This window comes from Sphaerodactylus townsendi, linkage group LG14 (assembly GCF_021028975.2).
Source record: "Sphaerodactylus townsendi isolate TG3544 linkage group LG14, MPM_Stown_v2.3, whole genome shotgun sequence".
Lineage (NCBI taxonomy): Eukaryota > Metazoa > Chordata > Lepidosauria > Squamata > Sphaerodactylidae > Sphaerodactylus > Sphaerodactylus townsendi.
In genome coordinates this window covers 20525025-20541486 of record NC_059438.1, presented here as the reverse complement: position 1 = coordinate 20541486, position 16462 = coordinate 20525025, and the positions used below count along the sequence as shown (strand labels likewise).

The following is a 16462-nucleotide window of genomic DNA, read 5'->3' as shown; positions in this document are numbered from 1 at the left end:
CGCCCCCCACTGAAGGGAACCGAGTCGACCTTAGCTCCCTTCTGTAGTGCGGAAAGCCCCATGGAAAGCTTTGTTTGCCCAATTTAAGCTGAAAGTAAAAGTGCAGGGAGAATGAATAGATAGCATCACCATCTTGAAGGTATGTGAGTGGTCCACATAAGTACTGCTGTGAGACCAGAGCCAGTAGTTTGAGTTGTCTATCTGGCTTCCCACTGTGACAAGGCTAGCCAAAACATGAGAAGGATAAGGTTCTGTGAAGTCCCAACTGCCTCAAGGGAACCACATGAATAGAGTTTTCCAGGCAAGTGAAAAGGAGGGGTGGTTTGCCATTGCCGTTCTCTACATAGCAACCCATGTCTCCTTTGCTGGTCTTCCATCCAAGTACTAACCATGGCTGACCCTGCTTAGCTTCCAAGCCCCACAACCAGCACAGGCCACTTTCTGTAGAGCTCAGAAAACCAGTATCCAATGGACTGGCCCAGCATCATAACCCAAGGCCCCTGCTGTATCAGACCAGTGATTCATCTAGTCCAGCATCCTGTTTCCATAGCGATCAAACCAGTTGCCCCAAAAGGCTAACAGACATGACACAGAGGCCACGCTCTCCCCTGATGTTGCGCCATAGCTCTGAGATTCATTGGTTGGCTGTTTCCGGATATGGAGGTTCCTTTTAATCGCCATGACCAATGATTGTCCTTGACTCTGTCAAATCCCCTTCTGGAAGCACTTCTTACCTGCCTTACCTTGTGCAGCAAGGTTCAGAAGATGCAAAGGTTGCAACTTGGCTCTGTCCGGAGGAAAAGAAACCTGCTCCTTGTTGCATGCGTGTTTATGGGTGGGGTGTGTGTGTGTGTCCTCTTGTTCCTTGATATATGTAATGCTTTCCCCAACAAAGTGCCACTCCATGTGGCCATCCAGTGTACACTTGTCAATTAAACTGTGTCTTTGCATTGCTTCTAGGAAATTATGAAGAACTGCTTCCCAGCAATGCCTTCAATTTCTGGATGACCCCATCGGTGGGGAACCTGGCATTAGCCTTTCTTCAAGGGTCCTTTGCATTCAGTGGGTGGAACTTCCTAAATTACGTAACGGAAGAATTAGTCGATCCTCGCAGGCAAGTATTTGTTCGCTGCCTGACCTGGGTTTGAAGCGAGACCAGTCTTGCCACATGGGGTGTGAAATGCACTCCCAGAAGAAAAAAAAAATAGCATCCATCTGCAAATACAAACCCCAGATTCTGGGAGCGAGTCCAGTTATGCAAAGTAGGCACATTTGAATTTTAAATTGCTCATATTTTATTTGGTTGGAAACGTGCTGTGGTTTTTCGAAAACAATTTTCCATCCCCTTCCCCCCTTCCGGATATTGAGAAAATAATGTAGGGACTGAAAAGGGGAGGGATTGGTAGGTGTGCAGAGACAGAGAGGCAGGGGCATACTGCCCAGGGGGACATATGGGGTCAAATTTCCCCGGGCTGCAGCCATTTAGTCACGTGGGGGCAGAAAATCGTTCCCCACAACCCTCCTCCTTCCCCTCGGGTCCATACACCGACTTCAAGACCAAATGTTTGGTCATGATGGGGGAGGGCGGCGGCCCATATGGGGAGGACTCAGATTTTGCACCGGGCTACATTTTCCCTAGATATGCCTCTGCAGAGAGGGAAGGGAGGCTGTTTGTTGCTGGATAAGTAATAGGTAGAGAAAGACTGACTAATGTTGGAATTCCAGAGTTTCCATATAAAACGATGCATGCTTTCAGAACTGACTATATTTCATTAGGCCTAGAATATTCTGAACTTGTGAAATTGCTTTATGCCGAGCCAATGTAAAGATGGTTCAACTTGCTCAGTATTGCTTACTTGCAGTCTCTCTCTGGGATCATTTTACTAGAGATCCTTTTAGAGGAGGCTCATTCCGCACATGCAGAATAATGCACTTCCAAACTGCTTTCAGTGCTCTTTGAAGCCGTGCGGAATGGCAAAATCCACTTGCAAACAGTTGTGAAAGTGGTTTGAAAACACATTATTTTGCGTGTGCGGAAGGGGGCGGAGATTCTAGGGATTTAATTTGGGGCCTTCTGAACTCAAACCAGAGGCTCTAGCGCTTTTGGGCAGCAGTTTGTGATCTCCAGTCCCACATTCACAGTCTGTATTAGATCTGTTGTCATGGAATCTGTGTGGAATCTTTCATTCATGCACCTCATTGAATGTGATTTTTTTTACTCCACATACACATCACTTTATATATATAACTATTGCCTATATGGTTTTTTGTTAATGTTGTGCCGTGTATTTTTAAGGGTACATTGTCCCAGCCACGTGCATTCTTCAACTACAATGTGCCCAGGAATGCTTCCACAAGAGCTTCTGTTCTCTTTGGTCCTGTTGAGACAGGCAGTATGGATAGAAAGGTTCACACAGAGAAGATGGTACAGATAACATCTGCACATTCCATCTCCCATCTTCATGCATTGATTGTAACTTTTACAGAGAGGTCTATGCATGTATACCCCACAGCAGAACAGCTTTCAGTGCATGATCTGGACCCTCCATTTGTGTAAGGTACAGGTTGACATGGATGGCTCAGCCTAAGTGAATTTCAGAAAATATGTAGGGCTGGCCCTGGTCAGTATTTGGCTAGAAAGTCAAGGGTTACTACTCAAAGGCACGCAAAGGAAAACCTCCTCTGTTCATCTCTTGTTTTGAAAACTCTATGGAGTCCGCTGTGACTTGACAGTCCTTTCCACCACTCCAGGTTTTGTGTCCGGAGATTGCATGAATGCATATACACCAGTGCAGAAGCTACAAGCAATAGGTTGGAGCTGGTGGTAGATTTCCACTAATGGAAAGAAGGCAGTTTTAGCCAGTTCTCCCTTTCCAATGCAGACCTTCCATTCTCCCCACCAGGCTGTTCTTCAGGAGCAGCATTTTGGGGATGTTTTCAGTCTGCAGATCCATTCCTACCGAGTACGCAAATCCATTCCTACTGAGGAAAACCCCTTCCAACAGTGAAAGTCACCACTGGATTCAGTCCACTGTGTGAAGGTTGGTAGGATGTCCTGGAGACACAATCTTGCCCCCATTTTCTGCAGCTCTGCTTTCTCCTACCTGTAACTTAGTGACTCAATGCGCTTATTTTGTGCATTGTAATCATCACAGCCCAGTCTTCAGCGATCATCACATGTTTAACACTGACAACCTCACTTCCCTCCACACAAACAGCATGAAGTGTCACTACGTCTTCCCTAAATATCCACACACATCATGGAGTACTCGGAAGAGATGGGACCACTCAAAATTCTTCCTATCCTGACCTTTGGAAAAATGCAGAAGCTGCTTGAAGGTGTAGCTCCATTCCTACTTTCACTCAATCCTTGGCAGAGTTTGGGGCAAAGTGGGAGGCCACCATCTGCCCATATGTGTACACATCACTGTAAGGTTACTGATATCTAGGTTGGGCCTGGAGCACTCACAGAGTTACATCTGATCCCCACATTGCGAAGAACAGTCCCCATGGAGTAAACTGGATCTTGGGAAGGCAGACTCTATGGCAGGGGTGGGCAATTATTTTTTCCATGGGGCCGCATAAGAAACAGAAAATATTGTGGAGGGCCGGGCCAAAAGGCAGGGGGGCGAGGCGCTTTTGAAAGCCCCGCAGAAGCCGACAGCCAAGGCAACCAGCTTTGGCGGGGCTTTCAAAGGTGCCTCACTCCTCAGCAAGGCAGGGGGGCGAGGCGCTTTTGAAAGCCCCGCAGAAGCCGGCAGCCAAGGCAACCGGCTTCTGCGGGGCTTTCAAAGACGCCTCGCTCCCCAGCACGGCAGGGGGCCCAGTCAGGGTCATCCGGCGGGCCGGATGTGGCCCGCGGGCTGTATAATGCCCAGGTCTGCTCTATGGTGTCATATTCCCAGTGAGCACCCTCCCCTCCCCAAACTGTACACACCTCAGGCACCCATATCTCCAGGAATTTCCTATGATGTAGTTGGAAACCACTTTGGTTCGCCAGAGAACTCAAGGGAAGTTGGTATGGGCATTGTGTGGATTCTCGATTTTGATGGACTCACCTTTGGGGGATGGGGGAAGAACTCCCCTATCAGAAGGTATGAACTCCACCACCTTCATCAGTCCAGCCAAGGGCTCCTTCCTTACCTTTTCAGGTTGGTTTCAGGTGAAGTTAAGAAGAAGGGAGCGATCAGCCTCATAGACTTTATTCCACCGACATTGTCCTGTCTCTCTAATAATAAAGCCAGTGAGAATCTGCACATTCTGAAGGATGTGTGAATGTGAAGCTCTGATCATGTCCCCCTCCCCTCCCTTGATTTTCTCATTAGGAATCTACCTCGTGCCATATTCATATCCATCCCATTGGTGACATTTGTGTACACGTTCACCAACATTGCCTATTTCACGGCCATGTCACCTCAAGAGCTCTTGTCTTCCAATGCTGTTGCGGTAGTAAGTAAAACACTCCCCCGGATGTTTACAATGTGGGGTTCTCTTTTTTTTAATCCTCGTTTTGTTCTTTGCAGTGTTTGTTTCAGTTTCTCTACCTTCTGTTGCTTTAGACATTTGGTGAAAAGTTACTGGGCTATTTTTCCTGGGTTATGCCAGTCTCTGTGGCTCTGTCTACATTTGGAGGAATAAATGGATACCTTTTTACCTCATCAAGGTTAGACGAAGTACGATTTTTTTCCTGAATGCTCTCTCATTTCAGAAAGGGGAGGGGGGAGTGGATTTGTTTTTCCTGACTAACTGTGATGTTTGGGGGTGTGAATAGGATCCCGTTGTTTGTGCCTTCTAAGACACATATTTTATATTTTGCACTTGTTAAGTCATATATTGTGTCTCAAATAAGTTCATAAAGATAGAGACAGAGGCAGGTGAGATGGCTCGCCGGTGCCATTACTGTGTGAATGGGGTATGGACGCTGATTCCGAAAGGAATATGCTCACTCATTTAACGATGCACCCACCTGAAGTTGTACGTCTACAGACAAAGCAATGTGGAATACAGCAGAGCCGAATTTAGGCGTGGGAGGGCCCCACAAGATTTTCACAAAATCAGACACAAAAGATCCCTTTCCCATCCCCAGCAAATGTTTAAGTGGTGCATGTTGGCAAATATAAGCCAGGGGATACATCCTTTGGTGCCTTGGCAATGCTCCCTTCTCTGTGGTGCGCTGCAGCAATGAAACTGCCTCCACGCAATGCAACAGAATGGGAAGTGTTGACCTCGTGGTGCCTTTGGCTACACCTAGGAAAGGAAATCTTTTGTATTCGTATGGTTTTGTACATACTGGAGTGAGTGCTCAGATGCACCATCAAATTCATATTCTGGAGCAAGCAGAGCTGGATGGGGGCTTCAAGGTTCATTCCATGGCCCTTTAATCTTCAGTGACATCACTGGGCAGCCATACCTGGCTTTGTGGCATCATTATTGGTACGGGTGTGATCTCTAACTGATTGGAATTGTGTACTGAAGGAGAAAGAAGAAGCCAAAAATGGCAGTAGACTGGGGAAACAGTACACAGTAGGGGACTTCAGGTGTGTTCTACACCCTTCACATACCCTTCACATTTTTTCGCATCAAAAATGTTTTAGGACACAAATTCATAGTGACCATATTGTGAACTTCGGTTATGTGAAATGCAGGCATGTAACAATAAACAATGGTTTGGTAGCATAGCCTCACTTCATTGATTTTTTTAAAAATAGATGCTAATAGGTGTTTTAAATAGCTTTATTATTTCATTACACTTTTAAGGACATTCCAGTTGAGATTTGTCTTCTAGTAGCCAGAAGAAAATGGATACTTGAGGGTGGTATAGGTTTAATTCTGTTCTTCTTCTTTTTAGGTTATGCTTTTCTGGTGCACGAGAAGGCCATTTACCCAGCCTGTTGGCGATGATTCATGTCAAACATTGCACGCCAATTCCAGCCCTCCTTGTCTGTGTAAGTTTCACTGCTGCCTTTGTAAGCAAAAGAGGAATTCTGTGACATTTATAACGCATCTGCATAAGGCAAAGGCCATGAAAGCGTACAATTCCATAAGACATTTTTGAAAGTGCCACAGGGCCCTTTGTTCGTGCTGCAGCTGACTAACCCAGCTAACTACTCCACTGGAATGTATTCCTTTCATAATATTGGTTTATAGATTACTGCTCGCATGTTAAAGCCTCCAGCTATAATAGTTAAGTGGGTTTTAGAAAGGATTCTTGAGCAAGTTATCAGCCTCCTGTTTATAGGACCAAGCCAGAACAAGCCAAACTGATGACCAACTACAAAGGTACATTTTTCACATTTATGGGAATCCTTCCAAAAATCTGTCTCCTGGAGGTAAACATCAGAAGAGGCCCTGTGCGCACTCTCACTCCCATATTATCAACACATCAAAGTTGTGAATTCCTCCTTTACTTACATTTCTAATTATCTGTTAGCAGTTTTAATCATTGTTCTGAATGTTTCCCACACTACTTGTAAAAATTAGGTTAAAGAAGTGAAATTGAAGTGCCGACTATTGTCCTGGGCATTTGGGGACCTATGTAAGGGTTGAGCAGTATTTGGTTCTCAATTTATACTAACGGTAGGATTCCACCTAACTTGTTTGGTACCCATTTCCACTGCAGCCCACATCCTTATGTGCACAGAGGTCCTGTGAGCCTTCCTGAAGGTCCAACTTTAGCGTGTGAAAAAGTTAACTGGATCAAACCTTAAGCTTACTCAGCAGTTCAGAGATGATACATCAGAAACCCAGACCTGGTGCCTGATTATACACAGTGTGTCTGCTGCACAATGGGGGTGAATGTAGCAACATTTTCTGGAGTCCCCCTTTTTTGTCTCCATGGCAAGCGAGACCACTTATAACACAACTTTAACTTGCTTCGCAGCAAGAGCAGGACAGATTTGTCAGTGAGCGTAGCTTTACCCCGGACATCTTCCCTATACCCATAGCCACAGCCCACAGCCTACTAGCTTCACCCTGCTGTCCCCCTTGCCCTCCCTTTCATGTTGCTGGCTCTTTCCTGATTTTGTAAATGCTTACTTCAAGATATTTATATCTTGAAATAATAACAACAGAGAGGGCTTTCCCAAAGAATAGCACAAGCAGGGTCTCTTTTTGGCTCCACCCCTCCTCTGCCCTCCCCCATAATCTGAAGGTCTTTTAAATTTTTTATTTCAAACTAGCCTTTCTTTTAAAGCAAGCCTCTCTCTTCTCTGTCAGGGCAGCAGCAGCAGGAAGAGAGAGGGAGGGAGGGAGGGAGGGAGGGAGGGAGGGAGAGGGAAGAGGAGGGGAGGGGAGGAGAAAGATCTGTGCTTTTAAAGCTGATTTGATTGGCGGAGTTAAGAGAACTAGGAGAGCCAACAGAATTCAGCAGACAAACTGTGCTGCAGGCTCGGGGCTGCCTCTTTGCATATAAACAGAGAAACGCGAGGAGACCCCCGCTATAAGTCCACTGCACAGTGAAGAGCCCCGAGGTAAGCCTTCCATGCATAATGGGCCATTGACAGATACGGACAAAATAAAAAGAAAATATAAAAGTCAACGACTTCTGTTATAGGTATTTTAACAGACTGTCTTTCCAATAATGTCTGAACTGAGCATCTCTTTCTCTTTTCCTAGTGTTTGGCCACTGTCATCATCATGCTCGTTGGGGAGACGTACACATTAATTAATTACGTGTCATTTATTAACTACCTCTGTTACGGCGTGACAATAATAGGCTTGATTGTGCTACGCTGGAAGAAACCCAAAGTCTTCAGACCGATCAAGGTGAAAAATATTGGAGCTATGTGAATGAAGTGTATTACAGCTGTTGGCCTGTGATGACGAATTTCCATAAGATACTTCCCAGAATGCACTAGGGGGAGGACGGGCAAGCAGAACCTGCTTTGGTTGCTGTTTTCGCAGCCGCTCTAAACAGCACGGAGAAAATAAACGGGGGTTGACTGTGCATCCTTGCAATAAATCTGCGCCACCAGCCCGTAACTATCAGAGGGAAACATTTGTGCAGCCGGAGATTGCTACAAGACAGTGCCACGTTGCTTCCCTATTATGACAGTGCGGCAGCTAAGACAACTGCAACAATGATGGGTAATGGTGAAGAGCCAGAATTAAAGCTATATACCAGTGGTGGCGAACCTATGGCACGGGTGCCAGAGGTGGCACTCAGAGCCCTCTCTGTGGGCACGTGGAAACAGAGTTGCCCCCCCTCCCCACATGTAGGCTGGCCTGGGCTGCTGGGTTCGATTATTAGCATTAAACCTAAAACCTAGTTCTGGGGAAGCAGTGTAGGTAACCCTGTTAAGCGCTGTTAAACCCCACTGATTTTCATGCAAAGAACTAAAGCGCGATCCTTTACCTGGGAGTAAGCTTGGTTGCTGGCAATGGGGCTTGCTTCTGAGTAAACCCTCCTAGGGTCATGATTCACCTGTTGGAAGACTTGCATGATTGCTTCAAAGCAAAGCCACTGACTACCACCAAGCTTACTCCCGAGTAACGCACGCCTCAGAGCCAACTGTTTTTTCTAAACTAAAACCTCAGTATTCAGGTTAAATTGCCGTGTTGGCACTTTGTGATAAATAAGTGGGTTTTGGGGTTGCAATTTGGGCACTCGGTCTCGAAAAGGTTCGCCATCACTGCTATCTACGGTTACAGTTTCTCAGTGAGTGGGGGGCAGTATGGTACCGGTAGGTGTGTCCGTTTCCTCAGAACAGGCCTCCATTTTTGCTGACTCCCCTCCACTAGACTGGCTTGCAGATTTCTCTATTCATTCAGTATCTGGGAAAAGCTGAAAACTGCAAACTACGCAGGTTGGTGTCTTTTGCAGAAGGCCATGGGGTAGCACCTAAGATGGGTACCGCTAATTCTCTTTCCCTCCTTTTGTGGCTGGAGCAGTTTTGGAGCTCGAAAGTTTCCCTTGTGAGTTAAATTGACAAAGCCCGAAGCTTGTTCTGATCAGCTTTAGTCATGCTCACCACTCCTGGAATTTGTATGGTGCTAAGCACATCAAGGCCCTGACCTGAATATCACAGGCTAGCCTGATGTCATCAGATCTTAGAAACTAAGGAGGAGAGGCCCTGGAAAGTCCTTGGATGGGAGAACATCAAGGAACACCAGGGTCACTATGCAGAGGAAGTCAATCGCCAACCACCTATGTTAGTCTCTTGCCTTGAAAACCCTAGTGGGTTGCACTGCACATCTTACCATGACATGCCTATGAAGATGGCAGCCACAGATGCAGGTAAAACGTTAGGAGCTAAAACCACCAGATCGCAGCCACGCAGCCACCACACCCAGTTGATTCTGGCCATGAAAGCCTTTGGCAATACATAGACTTGATGGCACCAGTGTGGTGTAGAGGTTAAGAGCAGGTGTACTCTAATCTGGAGTGGCAGAGGCTTATCTGATGAAACCAGATGTGTTTCCGCACTCCTACACTCCTGCTGGGTGACCTTGGGCTAGTCACGGTTCTCTCTGAACTCTCTCAGCCCCACCCACCTCACAGGATTTCTGTTGTGGGAAGAGGCAGGGAAAGGAGTTTGTAAGCCACCTTGAGTCTCCTTACAGGAGAGAATGCTGGGACATAAATCCAAACTCCTCCTCCTCCTCCTCTTCTTCTTTTCACACACAATGAAATTAAGATAAAACAATTTCTTTAAAAGTGAGATCCTAAGAACATTTTCCTGGGAATAAGTCCTGTTACATAGACCTGCGTTGGCCTATGGTTGGTTAGGATTGCTCTATTAATGAGCTAAATGGACTAGTCTAGACTCTAGTCGCGATCGGGCCTTCTCAGTCTTGCCACTGCTTTGACTTATATGGGAGTGGAATTAGGATAGAAATGACAGGCTTCTGTACACTTCCGATATTTTCTCTCCTCTTAGGTAAATCTCGTGGTTCCAATCACTTACCTGATATTTTGGGCCTTTCTCTTGATCTTCAGTTTTTATTCTGAGCCAGTTGTCTGTGGAATCGGACTGATTATCATATTAACTGGAGTACCAGTGTTTTTTATTGGCGTGTACTGGAAAAACAAACCAAAGTGTGTAAATAGGATAACAGGTAAGAAGCCACGGGTGGTTCATGTTGTGAGAAGGAAGCCGCTTAATATGAATGAACCATAAACGCAGAGGCATAGCAAGGGGGGGAATCGCCGGTGCACTGGTGCATCCTCCACCCCGGAATGCCCCCGCCCCGCCCTGGAATGCCCCTGCCATACCACGCCCCTGCCACGCCCCCACAGGGCTGTGCGCCCGGTGCATCGCGCACACCCTGGCCCCCTTGAAGCTACATCTCTGCATAAGCTAATTGCTTGTTTAGGATTCTGCTGTCAGTATGCAAAGCGCCTGTGGATCCTCAGATTTCATCAGACTACATTTGAATTGAAAGTAAAGAAGTAACTTGAAAGTCCTGATTTTTTCAATAGTCCAACATTCCACCTATCTAGCTACAGAGCCACTTCGAGGTATATTATATTTCTGACATGCCCAGCATGGCTGATTGAGGTCTGTTTATTGAGTTTGGCTGGCTTCATGTGGCCGAACATATAGGGCCACATAAAGAGATGCATTAAAGAAATGGGGAGCACTTAGTGATGTTTTCAATCAGTTCCTCTGTTAAATCTGCAAAATAGTTGCTCTGCAGAATGCTAATTCTTTCTAGATGCACGTGTCACCCATGTCAGAAGAGAAAAATGTCTTTCATAAGAAAGGACCTGCCACCCACAGATTTGATCAAGGGCACCTCTTTTACTGCTCCGATGATTTTCAACTAATTAAACAAATATATCAATAGGGTAATTTTAAAACTACATTGTTTAGTTTTTATTGGCTCAGCATCCCCCCTCCCCTATATTTTCGTTTCTTATGGCTTTTATTTCTTTTACAGCCCAATCCAGATTGGGCTGTGGGAGCGGTTTGGGCCTGCGCCAACGCACTTGCCCGTGCCAATGGCGTAAGTGGCACCTATTTCATCAGGGAGGGCAAACAGAGAAGTGGGAAAAGACTTCCACCCCCAGAGTACATTGGCATAAAGGAGGATGCTCACATAAGAAAAGGGGGTGCAATAGTAAATATTAATAATAATAGAAGCTACTATCTACTGTTTGCCAGACTTCTGGTTATAACTAATATTTTCAATTCATTATATCTATATACATGAATTTATTTCAACTTATTTTTAATAACTATAACAAATAGATTCAGGGTCATCCGTATTAATTCAGGTAAGTATTTAGTTCATACTCTCCCATCAGTTCAACATCCTTAAGGTAAGTAGTCAATCAATGCGAAAACATGTATATACATAAATATATTCAGTCCATCTTGGTTCATCAACATTTTATATAAATCCACTCAGGTAAGTATTCTGTACGTATTCAATGATAAGTCCAAAATTGTGCACAGGCATAGAAGTCCAAAATTCTTTTTTAAACACAAGGGAGGACTTATCATTTGAATAACACGCATACAGAATACTCTCTAATACTCGGGAGTGGATTTATATAAAATGTTGATGAACCAAGATGGACTGAATATATTTATGTATATACATGTTTTCGCATTGATTGACTACTTACCTTAAGGATGTTGAACTGATGGGAGAGTATGAACTAAATACTTACCTGAATTAATACGGATGACCCTGAATCTATTTGTTATAGTTGTTAAAAATAAGTTGAAATAAATTCATGTATATAGATATACGCAATTGAAATATTAGTTATAGCCAGAGTGCAACAATAAAGGAGGATGCTGCCATGGCTGGGGGGCAGGCTACAGATGTTGCTGGGGGGTGGAGGCGACAGTAGTCAGTTTCCAATGGGCTTTCAGTCCAGGAACACCCCCCGTTCAGCCCTCTGACTTATGCCACGAAAACATGTGGTGTCAATCATTTTTTTCAGCAGGGGGTGTTTCCCTGCTGCTTGGAACTTCAATGGATGCAGCACAGCGCCACCTCCCTCGCACCCCCCCCAGCTGCTTCAGACCTCCCCCACATCTGAATTGGGCTGCCCATCCTTGTTTGCTCCACTTTTGATATTATTATTATTATTATTATTATTATTATTATTATTATTATTATTATTATTATTATTATTATCATCATCATCATTATTACTATTGCCACTTTTGAAAAACAGGTTTTTACACAGTCTATGGCTCATTCCGCACATGCAGAACAATGCACTTTCAAACTGCTTTCAGAGCTCTTTAAAGCTGGGCGTAATAGCAAAATCCACTTGCAAACACTTGTGAAAGTGGTTTGAAAACGCATTATTTTGCGTGTGCGGAAGGGGCCTATGATTTTGTAAACTAACAGTGCATAAAGATTGCTGCTCTAGTCGAAAGTTATTTAATGTGGCCAATCTGATATCAGTTTGACTGAAAAGTGAATGGTTTGTTTTTCGCAGAATCTTTGACCCACTGGGGCCAGAAGGTGTGTTTTGTGGTCTATCCTCAGGAGGGGCCTCCAGAAGAGGACGATATACCTTTCACTCATTCTCCCCTCTCTGGCAGTAAAAAGAGCTTGAAGAAATGATGATGTATTTCACATAAGAGAAGTAGATTTATGTTTCTTTTTTGTTTACATTAATTTTTTTTTGAAAAAGAGGAAGAAAAATCTTGAAAATGTGTTTTTTAGCAATCCAATAGTAAAACTCAAGCAATGAAATACACCATTTCAGCACCTCTAGTGGACCGCTAATAGCCCTTAGCTCTTTTTCCTAAAAAGAAAAAAACAGAAAAAAACAGTAAAATGAAATAAAATGAGATGGTCACTTCTTTCTGAATTTGTGCAGACTGGGTATGGAAATTTATGTGAGCAGTTACTTCACCCAGTAGTTTTAAAGCTATGCTGTAAAGACTGTGAAGCGTGGAAGCTTCAAAGCAAGGCTGTCTTGCAACGTTAAAAAATAATGCAACATGCTTTAAAGGAACAGGTAGTGTACAGTTCTGAGACCCATGTAATGTAGCTAGGATAAATACACCAAGTGCCTTATATCAGGGGTGTCCAACTCTGGCACTTCAGATGTTCATGAACTACAGTTCCCATCGGCCCCTGCTGGCATGGCCAGTTGGCTCTGCCAGCAGGGGCTGATGGGAATTGTAGTCCACGAACATCTGAAGCACCAGATTTGGACACCCCGTCTGCTGTGCCCAGGTCAGTATATTATCTACTGTGACTTGGGTGGACTTTTCAGAGTCTTCAGCTGCAGAATGGCCTTTTCTAGCATTAGCTGCCTGAGATCATTTAAACTGGAGATGCCAGGGCTTAAAGCTGGTACTTTCTGCATATGAAGCAATACCACACTGCATTATGTTCCAAACACACAAGTGCATTAAGAGCCTTACTTTAAATCATGTCCAACACAAACTTACGCTGTGGCTGCAGTGCAGCAAATCTAATGCACCAGAACATCTCTTAAGTTTACGTTAGGTGTAAATGTATATATACATGAGGCCTTTGTTTCTATAGGGGCAAAAAGGATGCCCCTGTTCTCCTGAGTGTTGGCTTGTGCCCAGAGTTAAGCGAGGAAGGCCTGCCAGAGTAAAGCTGTGTAACTGAGTCGTGTGCCAATGTTGTGTCATTAAACTGAATGCCAAAATGTATTTTTACTTTTGAACAGAGGGAGGGGTGGCAGGGCTAGGTAGGCACTTGGTAGGCAATAGGACCTAGGTTCAGCATGTGGCGGGTGAATATACAATTCTACTATCATTTTTCTGTGAATCACAGTGTAGGCAGACTTTGTTTACATGGTGGTTTGCCATTGCCTTCCCCAGTTGTCTACTCCCAGCAGACTGAGTACTCATTTTACTGACCTCGAAGCACAGGTGTCAAACTCATTGCCCTCCAGATGTTATGGACTACAGTTCCCATCATCCCCTGCCAGCATCATGCTGGTAGGGAATGATGGGAACTGTAGTCCATAACATCTGGATAATCGCAAGTTTGACACCTGGGCCTCGAAAGAATGGAAGGCTGAGTCAGTTTTGAGCGGATCCCTGAACCAGCTTCCATCAGGATTGAACCCAGATTGTGAACAGAGCTTTAACTGCAGTACTGCAGCTTTCCACTCTGCACCACAGGAAAGCCCAAGCCTAAATTGGATATTATTTACAGTAGTCCCAATTTGAGAATTGGTTCACACTTGACTTATTCAGATCTTAGTTACTGGCAGCTGAAACAGTGAATAGGAACTAATTTAGGAGACATTGGTTGATAATTTTTAAAGAACGGTGTTAAAACTGCAATAACTCATTCACAATATTCATGTATCCAGCGAGCAACCTGATAGATATTGTGGTCATTAAGTAAGGAAACGTGCAATGTTAGAATTAACCCCCCAAAAGTCTCAAGATGGGATTAGCTACCATAGCCCTCCTGGCCACCATTTTGGCTGCTTACGGGAAAGTAGGTAGTCTTTATCTGAGAGTTTTAGCACAAAGCCATGCAACTGAAAACCCAGACCATGGGTATCTTAACAGCCCTGAGTCCTTTTGAAATTGCACATGTTGAATCCTGACTGTGGCAGAGGGCAGATGGTATTGTTAAGACTTATTTTGCCATTACTACAAGCAGGAAGGCCCATCAGTATAAAATGATCTTAAATTTTGCCTGGAGTCCAACTTGAAAAGCATGCTGTTAGTACAGACATACTGTACGTATACGAGAGGCTTCTGTACATATACGAGAGGCCTAATACAAGTTCACTAAACCCACCTGAAGGTACATTCAGGACATTGCGAGAAATATATTTAAGCACTGTAATTGTGAACATTGTTGAATGATTTTTTTCCAGGGTATTGGGCATGCGCTAGTACATAGAATTGAATGTATGATTTCTGTACTGGATCTGGATCTTCTGTACCAGGGAGAGGCTGACTTGTTTTACATGGTTTGGGGTTGGGTTTTTTGGTTAGAATTCCCATGACCTACCAATGCATTTTACATTAACAAAGCAAAAAGTGCATGTTCGGGTTGTCTTAGTAGTCAAGATATAACTAGCCTGTGTTGTCTGATCTTGAGCATATAATCTGCTTTGCTGGATCAAAGCAAAGGCCCACCTAGTCCTCATTTTTTGGCAGGAATCCTAATAACGAGCAGGCAATGGTCTACCAAAAAACTGGTATACAATCCACTCGTGTATCACAGTCTAGTTCCTGCCCACACATCTTCTGTGCCACAAGCATAATACGATTATCTGAGCAGACACTTCAGAAATCTGTTGTAAATCCAAATCTGTCCTTATTTGAACAAAGCTGGTTAGATAAAAAGAAACACTTCATTATAACATCAGACTGTACTATGTTCTAAAAACTGTGATGTGACAATTCTTGCAAAAGAAAGTGCTCCAGAACTTTAACATTCATAGTATGGAGAAAGCAAACAAGGGAATCTAGGCTGTAGCATATCACTGGCTCCCTATAAACAATGGTTTGTAAATCGAAGCCCAGTTTCGGCTCTAGGTACATGAGTTGGTAGCACAACTCGTTAGCATATGGTCAGTACAAAGCCATGAAAGGGAGAGCAATCTCAGCATCTCCTACATCTGTGCATTTCCTCTCACTGCTGTCTGGAACCATTTTAGTTCTGGTCCTCACATCCTACTGGGAGAACAGCAGCTGGGGACAGAGATTCAGCGTGAAAAGTATCTCTGCTTCAAACTGTTCTCTTCAGTGCTGCTATATACTGTGATCCTAGGCGGAATTACACCACAATTACAAGAGAAGCCAGGCCTGGATTTGGATTTGTCACACAAATCCAGATCAGGAAGATCTGTATGACCCAAGGCTGATTTCTTATGGCTTGCAAGAAATTTGCACCAGACCTTCTCCCTTCAGTCATATGCGAACTGTTGCCAGGGCTGTACATCTACAACTCCTTTACAATCTGCAGTTGAATCTATCTTACTTATCTTGGGCAGAACCCTTCCATTTAATCTTGGGGAGAAGGAAGTCCACAACCATTAGAGAAAGATAACCTTTCTCTGGCGTCCACCCCCTTTCCAAACAAGGGCAGAGGAAAGAGCCTTTTTGACTGATGGCTCCATGGTACCTAAAACACAGCATGGTTACTGAATGCCCTGTGGGGAAGCAAACATGAGCAACCCTCATCACAGTGGTTCTATGGGCAGCGGGAGGAACCGTCCTTGCTGTTTATTGTCATAGGTAATAAACTTCAAGCAGCTCCTCTAGATATGGATCATTGCTTCCCATCATCCCCTGCCAGCATGATGCTGGCGGGGATGATGGGAACTGTAGTCCATGACATCTGAAGGACTGCGAGTTTGACACCTATGCTCTACAACGATAGCGGCTCTCTCTAGAAGTAAAGAGCTCCCTCCTATCTGGTAGTGAACACCCAGTTTGAGGTCTTCAATGGGTAACTGGTCACTTGATGCTTATTAGAGGCAGTGAACAGCTGCTGTTCCTAATGGTGGCAGTTCATTTGTCAGATGGCCACGTGGAAA

The 16462-nt window shown here is 44.5% G+C and overlaps 1 protein-coding gene across 2 annotated transcripts in view; it reads left to right on the top strand.

Annotated features, from left to right (window-relative positions):
- Positions 1 to 13835, top strand: part of SLC7A10 (solute carrier family 7 member 10) — a 49750-nt gene extending 35915 nt beyond the window's left edge. The window contains exons 5-11 of one of the 2 annotated variants that reach the window (XM_048516248.1): positions 961 to 1114; positions 4326 to 4449; positions 4560 to 4663; positions 5849 to 5945; positions 7615 to 7764; positions 9879 to 10056; positions 12404 to 13835. In XM_048516248.1, the coding sequence (XP_048372205.1) occupies positions 961 to 1114; positions 4326 to 4449; positions 4560 to 4663; positions 5849 to 5945; positions 7615 to 7764; positions 9879 to 10056; positions 12404 to 12531 (935 nt within the window). In that variant the 3' untranslated portion in view covers positions 12532 to 13835. Of the gene's footprint in view, positions 1 to 960; positions 1115 to 4325; positions 4450 to 4559; positions 4664 to 5848; positions 5946 to 7614; positions 7765 to 9878; positions 10057 to 12403 lie in introns of those variants that run through there. The other variant, XM_048516249.1, reaches the window with a different exon arrangement.
- Positions 13836 to 16462: the final 2627 nt, after the last annotated feature.